General features: G+C 43.3%; 1 protein-coding gene across 1 annotated transcript in view; it reads left to right on the forward strand.

The window, feature by feature from the left end:
* POU1F1 (POU class 1 homeobox 1) overlaps nucleotides 1-12978 on the forward strand; it is a 91805-nt gene that overhangs the window by 44559 nt on the left and 34268 nt on the right. Inside the window, exon 3 of the mRNA XM_078656196.1 lies at nucleotides 7549-7773. Coding sequence (XP_078512322.1) covers nucleotides 7549-7773 — 225 coding nt within the window. The remainder of the gene's footprint in view (nucleotides 1-7548; nucleotides 7774-12978) is intronic.

The following is a 12978-nucleotide window of genomic DNA, read 5'->3' on the forward strand; positions in this document are numbered from 1 at the left end:
TAGCAAGCATAATAAAGAGATATGTTCCTCCTTGACCTCTCAGCTCCTCTCTTGCCAACCAGTTGGGGATCCCTCAGTTCAAGCGACAGAACGCAGGTGTCAGGAGCCCCATTTATAGAACTCTCTCCCTTCCTCGGTCAGGCTGTAACCTAACATCCTGAGGTTTAGGAAGCTTTTGAAGACCTGCCTGTTCAAGCAACACTTTGGTTAACCTGAATCCTCTCTCCTCTCCCTCCTGGTTGTCACAGCACCAAGAATCATTTAGGTGTAAGTGAACTTTAGACGTTTTCCTAACATAAATTAACACAACATAACATAGCATAACATGGCATAACATGGCATAACATCCAATCTAATTGGCATTTATTCATTATTTTTCGTGCTTCTCTTTACTTATTATCTTCAAGTTTTCGCTAGTTAATGTATGCGTCCATTTTGGGTCTCATCTAGAGACAATTTTAGCCTATAGCAGACTCGCCACATTGGCCTTCTCTAAAACATTCATAATAAAAAAAATATATATATGTACATAGAGGGGATAATGGTCAGTGGTCATCATACATTGGTGTGGCAAATTGGCTTACACATTTTACTTACTCACTCCCCAGCATACATCATGGGGCAATGGGTTAAGCCTCGTCAACCATTGAGGGATAGCATTTTGGCTGTGAACATGTGCAAAAGTAATTGTTAGAAATTGGGCTATTAGTTGAGAGGGGTGAAAGCACTACTCAAATGATAAACACAATCCTTGTCAGGGTGAACCATAAAAGTCACTAAATAAACCTGTGATTAACCTTCCAGTAGCTTGGCACAAATGCAGTCAGGCTCAACTAGGAGGCAATGTATGAAGTATTTATGGAGCACTCAAACAGAAATTAAGTAAAACCAAAACACAAGAAAAATACCAACCCATTTTAGAAAAATAGAGTAAAATATCATAAATAAAATGACACCAAAGATAGAACCAAGTAGCACAATGTGCCACTTGCAGTTATCTAATCATTCTGGACCGGGTCAGAAGCCACAAGTTCAGGCTGACTGCTATGGAGCAATTCGAATATAGGTACTAGGTTAGTCCTGCTGAGCATTTTACCTTCTCAAAATCCAACTCCACATAAGGAGCTGGAGCTAGAGCTTTGCATTGGCTGGGGCCGCAAGGAGGTCAATGTCAGCATGACGAGTGGTCATCTCTGTAGCTTCACATTGGTGGTTGGAACAGGTGGTCACTGTTTGGCATGAAGAGCACGATGATGTTGGAACTTCCCATTGGTGGCCATTGCTGTGATTGGTGCCAATGTGAAGTGCCTGCTTGCAGTCATGAAGATCCCCGAACTTCTGGGTTTTTACCTGGGGTGCAGATTACTATAGATCTGAAGCAGGAGGAGTTCATGCTCATGCAAGCCAAGGGTCCAGGACATGTTGGGCACCTCTTAGGGGTCAGGGTCTACTGCATCAGGAGCAAGTAGCAGGGCTCCGGAAGGGTGAACTGGAGCTTCTCCGCTGGGCAGTTGGAGGCAGTCCTCTGGATGCTTGTAATGTCCTATAGCTCAAACAGGAAGTCAGCCAACTCACCCTTGGAGTCATTTCTGGGAAGCCCAGTTTCAAGGCAAGGAGATCCAATCTTCCTTGTAGAAATAAAAAGCAGGACAGTCCTTCTTATGAGTCTTCCAAAGGACCAGGATTGTTCTTGTGAGAGGTTCTGAAGGTGCCACATTTATGCCTGGTGCCAGGCTTTGAGTGGGGAACTCTCTGACCTACTCCCCAAACTGGTCAGAGCTTCCCCTTCCCCTGAGTATGGTTCCAAACTGCCAGGGGTGACAAAGATCTGGTATCAGGTCCCTTTGTATGTGCCTCATGCAGGATCCTTTGAAGTGTAGTCAGGAGAGGACACAGCTCTTTTCAAGCCATCCTCTCAGGAAGGCCCACCTCATCCATACCCAGGCCCATTTCATCCAATGTCCGGTAGAAATATACAACCCACAACAGGAGAGCCATTCACAGTAATGTGACCCAGATATCTGGCAGAAAGGCATAACACATTTGGTTTAAGCTGAAAAGTGTCATTAAAGAGAACCTCAAATTACAATTCAAATTAGTAGAAGAAGCATTTTTCTATCCGGACCCAAATAGAAGTTATCATTTATTAAGTGTAATAAAGTAACACAGTGTTAGTCTATGGGACAGATAGCCTTGCAACAGTGAAACAGTTATTTACGAGTTTTTCACTGCCAGAACATGTAAAACTTAAATACACATGTCCTACTTTTTAATTACCTTGCACCCTGCCCTATGAGTCTTTAGGGCATACTTTAGGGGTGACTTATAACATTAAAATGGAAGATTTAAGCCCTTTCAAAAGGATTATTATGCCCGGTCAAAATGGCAGCATAAAACTACACTACTGGGGACAAGGCTGAGACTTGTTTTACAGTGTTACTATAGGGAGTGGCGCAATGAACTGCTACTCTGAAGCAGCCAAGTAAGAGATTTCTTCCTGCGGTAAGGTACACTCCTTTTATCCGCCACACCTTAGGCTCTCTTTGCAATCTTCTTTTAGATGATCCATGATTTTTGTATGGACGCTCTACTCTTAGTTTGTGGTGGCTTTGATTTAATCATCACTTAGTAAGTATCTTCTTCAACTTTGCAAATGTTCACCTGAGCAATTTTTCACCACAGTGTGTCTATACATATTTTAATGTATTCTCAGACACTTCACAGATTTACTCGTTGCTTTGTCAAGTGTGTACCTTTGCCTGGAGGTGATCACCCCACATATTCTCATTTTTAAGCACTGGTCCCATTTTTAAATTTTTTAATTTTTTCACTTTCAGATACTCTGCCATCTTTTGAAACTTTTCTAATCCTGATGATGATCCTTTAATTACGCTGGGTTAAAATGCCGTGAACACTTTGGGCAATGAGGACATTAGATTGATGAACTGTTTTGCCACATATTCTTCAGAATCTGGGATTTAGTCAGTACGCTGGAATTGTCATCACTGATCTGTTGCCTTTTTATGTTGCTCACACTTTCTCTATCGGCTTGGTATTATACACTGTGTGACCACATGAGCAGAGAGCACCTGTTTGAAATTCTATTATTGAGCTAATTATATGTTTCCAACAATTAATTATTGAGTCCAGCTCTTTACTATTGATTGTGGAACAATTTGAAATTATTCTTATTCCTCTAGGAACCACTGTTCTTTATGTATAAACTTTCTAAAAGAGACATTTTCAGAATTGTAACTTAAAATCCAACAAGAGGATTTCCGGATGGCATGTCCAAGATGGTTGCTGAGTAGGAGCTCCACCATACAACTCTGCACTCCGGGCCCATCAGCTAGCAGTCCTGGCCATTATCCCCTGTCTGAAATTCAGAATACCGACCACGCTCACCCCTGGCAGCCAGTGGTAGACACTTTAGATGGAGAGCGACCGCGGACAACCGCATTTACCGAAGATTCTGTGTGCCGCTGCTGTCACGACCTTTCTGCATGTAATGCCAGTCACAGCCAAAGTGCCAGAGCCCTGCTCGCCTATACCTTGGGGCTTAGCAGGAGGAGCGAGAGCCGGTCTAGAAATTGTCACCTCTGGGAGGCAAACGCACTTCTGACTGCACAACAGAGCTGGGCACTGGGGCTGGTGACAGCCCAGCAGGGGCAGCTGCATGACATTAGTCTTCACCCTGCCTCTGAGAACTTGCGGAGATCACCACACATGAGAGCCTGAACCAGACTCCCTGGGGGGCCCAAGGAGGGAGAGCCGGGCGTAGGGAGGAAGTCACTGCTGGAGACGTTAGAGATCATGTTGGCCCTTCTGCCTCTGCACAGGCAGAGGAAGACACTGATCTGTGGGGCCCAGATGGGAGATTAATAGCGGGCTTGGAGGAGCCCACCACCCCGGTGGTGATAGACTGAGGCAGCACTGAGGCGGAGAGGCGCGTGCTCCCACCGTTTGCCCATCGGATCGAGTGCCAGAGAGGTCTACCCCCTCCATGCTGCAACAGCCTACAGGTCAGTGAACCCACAGGTCACATTCAGCTGTGCGGCCTAAATAGAACCTTGGAAGGTGGTCACAGCAGCCACATGCCAACACCTGCCAGCCTGATTAAGGAGACCCCAAAACCAAATGTTGACCAACTCAGAGAGACTTTTAATAAGGGCCACACAAGCTGTTTGCTCTCAAACCTCCCCCCAAGCCTGCACCCACGAGGGGACACATGGCGGCTCAGAGAGGGAAAAAGGACTCCAGGCTACGAGACATACTGTTAAAGGCCTCCATCAAAAAGGCAGGCCTCCATCGAGACTCAGGGGCAGGGGTGGTCCCACCACAGTTGACAGACACTGAAAATGACTGCCCTGAAGCACCCCTTGCACGCTCCTTCATGGAGGGCATCTTTCAAAAGCTGCAGGATGATTTCACTACCCTGAGGAAGGAGGTATTGGGTGAATTTAAAGAAATCGAACGTGAGATGGCAGACATCGACCAACGAGTGACAGCGTTGGAAGATGTTGATGACTCAAGGAAAGAGGAACTGGACAGCCACCAGCACACCCTCTGTGACCTACAGTAAAAAAAACATTGACCTTCGCACACAGCTGGTGAATTTGGAAAACAGGTCCTGCCACTCCAACATCAATATTAAAGGAGTCCCTCTAAATGCAGCGAATGGGGACCTCGAAGGCTATCTTATTGCCCTTTTCAAGCAAATCCTCCCGACCCTGGTGGATGCGGACATTGTTCTTGACTCCGCACATAGAGCAGGCCGCCCCTTCACTTCACCTGCATGCCTGAGGATATACTGACATGCCTCCATTACTATCACCAGAAAAAGGCCCCCTCGTGGTGGTACTTTTAAAGGGTATCAAAGTGGGAACCTTACAGGATCTCTACACCATCACACTTCAAAGACATCACTCCCTCTGAGATGTCACCACCTTACTGTAGGACAAGGGAGTCAAGTACAGATGGGGACACCCCTTCAGACTTATATTCATGTGGGGGAAAGAAGCACATATCACCTGCACGGTAGGGGTCTGAACCCCCATGCAAGAGGGCCGACCTGTCCCCAATTCCTCAACATCTTACTCACATAGGGGTGCTCAACTGCACTCTCTGCGAGCCAACAATGTGAAGATCCACAAACTCACTGCTGCAGAGAGCCACTGAGAGGGCACTGAGCTTTTCAACACATACATCACGAGGCGTCTGGGGGAAAAGGAAAACTGAATCTAATAACCTGAGTGCTGCAACGTTGACAATGGGTTGGCTTTTTTCAGAGGGCCACGACTAACTTGGATGCTGGGACTGCCGAATCTCACTATGTACCACACCCAGCTCCTGTCAAATGCCGGAATATGGGAAGGAGCAGACTACAGTACCCAGACCACCGACACAGACCCCACCAAGATGGATGAATCGATTCCCAACCTAGGAACCTCCAAGTTATTTGTTGTCACACTGTTGAATAACTTCCCTCCTCCTTAGGGACTTTGTCGCTTATCATCATCACTTCATTATACTGGGCTCACAAACTACCATAGTACCTCCCTAGCTGCTGGACGCTTCTGCCAATACCTAAGAGTGTCCTCTGGGCGACTCCATGGTTAAAATAGTGAGTCTCAATGTTGAATGTGCCAGCAAAGCATCTAGCAGTATTAGCTATGCTGAAGGACTCGGAATGTGACCTCACCCTCTCGCAGGCAACTCACTTGCTTAAGTAAGACTGGGAGAGACGGCCATCAAAATGGTTCCTATGCCAATATCTGTCCTCTCGTCCCAGCAAGAAGGTGGGCATGGCCATCCTCCTCATTAATAAGTTCAAGGGCCGCATCACAAGGACCCTGGCGGAGACCCCAATTCGGCTCCTCTCCCTGCAAATAGTGATTTACTCTGGCTACACTATATGCCCCCAACGATCACTAGGAACAATTGCTCATGGCAGCCCTTGGCCATATCCTACAGACTGAGGTGGGCTTCGAATCACTGTCAGACCAAGCACCAATTACAGTCTCCTTTCAGGTCCCCTGAACCTGCACGCAAACTCCACTGTTGAGACTAAACAACAAACTCCTCATGTACGACTCTGTCCGCAAAGAGATACGAGAGGCCATAAAGCAATTTCTCCAAACATACAAAACCCCTTAAGTGCTAGCCCCACTCCTCTGGAACGTCCTCAGGGCTGTGCTTATAGGAACTATTATAACCCTCTCAGCTCAACATAACAAGAGAAGGAAAATGAAGAGGGCAAGTCTGGAGGGGCATGTATCAGCATTAGAAGAGTAACATAAGTGAACATGGGCTCACAGGATCCAAGGGAACTGACTCTGACCAAGAAACAACTCAGCACACTGGATAGGAATAGAGCAGAGTACACACTTCTGTGCATCTAGCAAACTTTTTACACTCTATGCAACAAGGCTGGGTGCCTCCTGGCATGTAAACTTAGAGCCAGGGTTCAGGCAACTAAGATAACAGAGATATATCTGGAGGACGGGCACAGCTGGAAAATGGATGGGGAAATAGTAGCAGCTTTTAAATGATGCTACGTTACCCTATGCGCTGAGGAGGCAGACCCGGAGCCAATTTAACCATGTTTTAGGGAGTGAGAAAAAGCACTTGAGCACTGGTTAGTAGTGGTAAAGTGCACAGAGATCTAAGGCCAACAAAAACGAATTCAGCAAATAAGAGGGGTGAAGTCAAAGAGTTTTGGAGAAGATCACCTTAAAGCTGACAGGTCTAACAGACTTGACACACTGGGTGCTTTTCGAAGCTTGTGGGTGGGGCATTCATAATATTTCCCGTTTGAGACTGCCATGCTTTCTCTGGCAGTCCCAAACAGTAACAATTGTATGTCAGAATGTCCACCGTCAATAGAGTGGATGGCCTAAGGCACCTTGACCAACAGCCTTGAATAAAGCTGGGAAACTGTGGCAGAGCAGACACATTTTTGGCAGATTGCCCTGACCATCAAACGGTAAATAAAAGTGTATACATTCTGGCCTGTCCTCTACTGCAAAAAGAAGAAAGAAGCATTAAGTTACTCTACTATGGAGGCTTTGTTACATTAACACACCTGATTTTCAGAGAGACTCGAATCTGTCTTGCAAACTTATTGACCTTTTCTAGGAAACATATTCAAGCTTCTCAAGAGTACTGATTTTCCAACCTGTGGTCCTGTGAAATATATGAGAATGTGTGGCGCTCTTTACAAATATTTCATACCAAATATGCAAATGTGTTTGAAGTCAATCACTGCAGAAGTTTGAACTGTTTAACAATATTATTGAAAATATTAATAGATTCCTGTGCTCTCATCCAATTCATGTTGTTGTCTCCTGGGATGCGATGAAATCTAAATCATGAGAAACAGAGTTCAAATATAGAAAAACAGTTTAAGTTTCAAAAAAAGTAATAAAATAAAGAACATTTAAGCAAATTTTCATTTATTTATCAAAAAAGTGTAGTTGATTATTGATAGATTTTATAGTATTTTATGTTGAAAGGAGTTATTTAAATATCCTTTTTTAACACATATAGGGAGCCTCACCTCTTGCCTCATGAGTGCCAGCCCCTGTACATTAGGTCATGGCTTTGCTTCCATGCATCAGTCTATCCTAGGAGAGGACCCCTCCCTCACCGATTTCAAGCAGGAATTTCGCAGAAAGAACAAGGCCATCGAAGAGCCAATAGACATGGATTCTCCTGAAATTCGGGAACTTGAAAAATTTGCGAATGAGTTCAAAGTTAGAAGAATTAAGCTGGGTATGTATTTGCTATTTTCTCTTTTTACTTTGAAAGTTATTTATCGAGTTCGTCTTTTTAGCAACAAAAGGCAATTGAGTATGTTTAATTGTAAATTTGTATGCAATTAATGTTCATCTATATAGTATGTCAGAGTGTTTTTCGAAAATTACTTTGTCTTTAAGGACAACAGAAAAAATACCGGAAAAATATATTTATTCATAAAAAAAATTATAACAGATGCAATAATAGGTCAAACCATGTGACCAATTGAAAGGAGCCATTCAGTGCAGAGAACAAATACTGTTCTCTTTGCACAGTCCTGCATCTGTACCACCACCAATCATTGCCATTCTACAATCTTTGTTTGCTTGACGATATCAGTTACGGTTCTGAGATCTATTGTGACATCATTCACTGGACAGCCTCTTTAAAGAGCATGTTTTGACTCTTGCAGGGTTACACATAGCACTTCAGTCCGGGGGTTTCATCTATGAGGTATCCAAACTTCTCCAAGTGTGGCATGTTCAGAGACCCTGTACCTAAGGTGCAAAAGGTCTCAGAAAGTGTCTTTCAGTATTTTATAGCTGAATTAGAGGTTCCTCAAACGTCGCTGTCCAGCTACGAAGAACCGGTGATCTTATCATTAGAAAAGGATATCTGAGTGTAAAGCTCTTGAAGGTGCAGTTTCTTATATCAGTGCTCCCACATCTTCAAATGGAAAAAGAACATGGGGATTGATGCATTCCCTGAATCTTTCTAAACAACATTAAGGGATTGGTCAAGAGCCACAAAAAAAAAAAAAAAGGATACTTTTTTCAGATCCCACTTTGCTTACTAACTCATATTTATAAAAACTCATAAAAAGGGTAGGTAAGGAAGAAAAGTGGTATATGACTGGTGCGATCCAGCAATAACAATGAGACAGCGCACATCCAGGCTAGCAAACCTCTCCCAGATTTAGCTTGGAATAGAAATTAGCAGTTGCAGGAGATCCAGCTACATCCAGATTCTTGCACTAACCTAAAAGCGCTGCAAGAGTAGTAGGAATAGAAGGAAAGGTTTTAATTAAAGATAACTAGTCTAGCCCTGAAATACTCTTCACACGCATACATACTAAACCACATAAAACATTCCCTCAGTCATTCACACACACAAACACGCAATTGTAGGCACACATGGGACAAATATAAAGGACCTTAGATGCAACTCCAACAACCTGATAAGTACCTCTGAGGAACTATTGCACAAACCCTGAGGATGCCTCTGCCCCATGCTAATGGAGTAAGGGGTTGTTTTCTTTGTAGGTGTTGTGGATGGATAAGGTGCCCTGTGCCTTTCAGTTGCCGTATTGACAATATAACCCTTATCATCTAGTAAATATGAATTGTTAGAAAAAATACCAGACAAAACGTCAGACTTTAAATATTTCTTTATTTATTCATCACTTCACTTGTACCTGTAAAAACCTAAGAATGCCAATGCTGTGTCTGCATTAATTCATTAGGGGCCACTTTGGCTCTTTAATTTATTAAAATGCTAGTGGAGATAGGAGACACGTACAACAAGTAAATAGGCTCCATGCCTAAAATTGGAATAAGTGAATATGTTCTTGCACCACCAGGAAATCTAGCAGCAGCAGGTGGGAGTGGGAAAAGTTCACATTTCCAAGGACTGATAGCTCCAAGTATTTTTTGCATAAGCATTACATAAGTATTTTGTTTGCTGTGCAAGTTTTGAGCTTACAGGGCAGTTATGTGAGTTATGGATTGCAGAGCTAACCAGAACATTCGAGTGTCAGTGCTTTCTTTGATTTTAATTTGTAACTATAATGTCTCAGGTGTTTTTATCCATATGTTTAAGGAGTTATAGTCAAAGCAAACCATACCTTTACTTTAACCTTGGGTTTTCAGTGCATTTGTGTGGCTTTTTGATCATATATGACATACAGCTTTAATAAAGTTTACTCTACTCTGCTGTTTGTGACCAAAGTCTGTATACAATGGAGGTTAGCTGCAGGGACTGTGTGGTGTTCAGTACTTGTGTAATGATGCTATGTTCTGGAATGTGTGAATGGTTGATAAGATGGAATTACAGGACAGGGGGTATTGTGACTCAGTTGACTGTTGGATACAGCTGTGGCTGTGGTCTCTGATACTTGTAACTTAATAAGGAAGCTTACAACAACGTATTTGAAGACGTGGGAGCTTTCTTCTTAGAACTTAAAATTGGCGACAGGCGACGGGCTGCCTGCAGTGCTACATACTGAAGAACCTGCAAAGTTACATACTGAGACCCCAACACTACGATCTACACAACACTACAATCTACAAATCACTCAGGCAAGTGGTGCACGCATTTTTAGTGCTCAAGAAGGTATTCCTACTTTTCAGGAGTTTATTATTCACCATTTTTGGCCAATTTCACCTGTGCAGCCTCTTGTGCTATACAATGGTTGTGTGGTGGCTTGGAGCATCCGGAAAGTTTGAGAGCGCACCATGTGAAGCTGCTGAGAGGAGTGAGCGTACTGGCATCACCAGGTAAACATAGCACACTGAGCACCTCTGTTTGAAATCCTACTGTGTTGCTGGGCAACGCTGTCAGCAAAAGGAAGTGATTGGAACACGGCAAGGAGGAGGCCCCATGTGGAACGTCTCAGTGTTGCTAGGCTTCGAACGTGCAACGAAGAGGCCCTGTGTAGAACGCCTCAACGTTGCTACCCAATGAAACATCAACACCAAGAAAGGATCAGCATCCCTGGGCAACATCACATTGGCATCAAGAAGTGATCAGATGTTTCGGGGTTGCTCTGTAGTCTCACTGTGTGCACAAGGAACAGTTCGCGCTTCTTCCACAGTACGTCAGCATTGCATAAAAGCCTCCTTTCCTGCATCGCAGCTGTGTATTGGTGATTTCTGGCTCCTGCACGGGCACAAGTAAAGTGAAGACTTTGGGATGCAGCCTTCTCTCTTGAACTACATTGTTTAAGTAGTAATTACTGGTGGTATAGAACCATGGATACTGTATCAAAGCTCTTCTCTTCTGAAAGTTCTCACATGTTGTCCTTGTTGTTAATTTCTGTTAATTTATTTGTGTTTTTGTTGTTGATATATTAATAATTTATCATGCAAAATGTTACTGCACCTCCATTTTTCCTTACAACATCTGGCAACCCTCAAATATTATAGAAAAAATGGAGCAGGGTTTGCAGTCACTATGTAAGGGTCTGTGGCACCTCGCTTAGTGCGGAACGGAAAATATCCTTGTTGATGCATTGTCTAGGGCCTGAAGGTCACAAGGTATTTCAACATCTCTCTTAGCTATTTGACATGAGTATGAGATTTGTCGAAAAGAATTTGACTTGCATTATCTTCACAAAGTAAGTAAGCACTGTACTGGAGCACTACCACTTTGGGAAGAGAATGCAACATCAAGGGAAATCTGTAAAACAATATACCACTGAACTGTGTAAATTAGCCTCCATGTGACATGTTGGCGCCTCTACTGAAGAACAGCTGAGAGACCATTTCATGTTGGAATGTGTATTATATAATGCCAGGAAAAGCATGTGGCAGAAATATAATCCATCCTTACAAGAGGTGCTCACAACAGCCAAGACGCATGAGCATTCTAAATCCTGCGTAGACATAATTCACAAAGATGAGTCTCTTGTTGATATAGGGGAAAGCACAACTATTAAGTAGTGCAAAATAGATCAGGGAGAGATAAGCCCACATCAAATTATAAGGTGCCTACCGCTGCAAAGTATTTTCAGGGAAAATGTTTATGGTGTGGCAACTTGGGTCATATGGCAAAAAAAGATTATCCGGGGTAGAAAGTTGCTTGCAAAGTATTGCAGGTCAAAAAGTGACTCGAAGAAAGTAAGAGAAATGGAATATGATGATGATGACATTGTTGAGGAGGTCACAATTACTCAAGTGAAAGAGCGTTGATCAGAGGGCCCCTGGGAGGTGGTTCAGATCAATGAAAAACCCGTCACCATACTGTTTGACTCTGGTGCCAAAGTGAGACTCATACCAAAAGACGTTTAAGAACAGCTTTTGAAGGGACAGCTGAAGTTATTGAGACCTGACATAAGGTCCAAGGGGAACAGTGGAGAACGCACTGAGTTGCTTGGGTATTTTTGGGGCACAATTGAGTTTAAGGACAGGATTGGACTGGGGAAAATATATGTCACCATAAAGGGGGATTCACTCATCAGCTGGTTCCACCAACGGAATTTGAATTTGTATCTAGATCCCAACAAGAATCACTTTGTTGAGTTAAGGAGATGCCATCTGTCAAAAGCATCTCAGGGGGGTGTGGTGAGTTGATGAAACTATTCCCTGAGGTATTTGCAAATAAGTTGGGGTGTCTTAAAGATTACCTACATCTAATAAGATTCAGATCCAAAGCACAACCCAAGATAGCTAAAGTGGGGACCATTCCTTAAGTTTTAAAGAACAGCAGGAAAAATAAATTGAACAAGCTATTTGATAATGGCATAATACAGGGGATGGAGGCTACTGAGTGGTTGGCCTCAGTAGTAATGGCCCAGAAGGCCATGAGTATTACTAGACTTTGTGTGGACCTAGCAGAACTCAACAAAGCAGTGGTAGTTGAGCACTATCCACTGCCAAACATCATTGAAATGTTGAGTTCTCTTAATATTGCCAAACACTTCTCCTCACTTGGCCTCACTTATGTGTGCCATCAGATAAAGTTGCATCTCTCCTCTCAAGAACTGACGGCCTTTGTTACACTCTTTTGCAACTTCAAATTTTTAGGATGCCCTTTGGGCCGATATCACCACCTTAGTTTTTCAGAGACCAATGGATAAGTTTCTTAAAGGGATTGAAGGCATGAAGGTCTACCAGGGTGTTGTCTTGGTGTTTGGGGCTCAGCTGGATCAACATATTGGTAGACTATGGGAGGCACTGGCAAGATTGCAAGATAGTGGACTAACATTGAAGTCAGAAAAATGTTAGTTCAATGTGACTGAAATTGAATATTTAGATCACTTGGTTATCGCATTTGGTGTCAGACCTAAAACTGGATTGGTGGAAGCTAATAAGAATTTGCACTCACCTCAAAATAAGGAGGAGCTGGTAAAGATTCTTGGCATGGCTGAGTTTTATAATAAGTTTGTACCACAGTTTTCTGAGAAAGCAGAACATAAAAGAAGCTTGCTAACAAACGCAAGAGAGTTTTTCTTTTGAAAGGTGT

The sequence above is a fragment of the Lissotriton helveticus genome, chromosome 8 (assembly GCF_964261635.1).
Source record: "Lissotriton helveticus chromosome 8, aLisHel1.1, whole genome shotgun sequence".
NCBI lineage: Eukaryota > Metazoa > Chordata > Amphibia > Caudata > Salamandridae > Lissotriton > Lissotriton helveticus.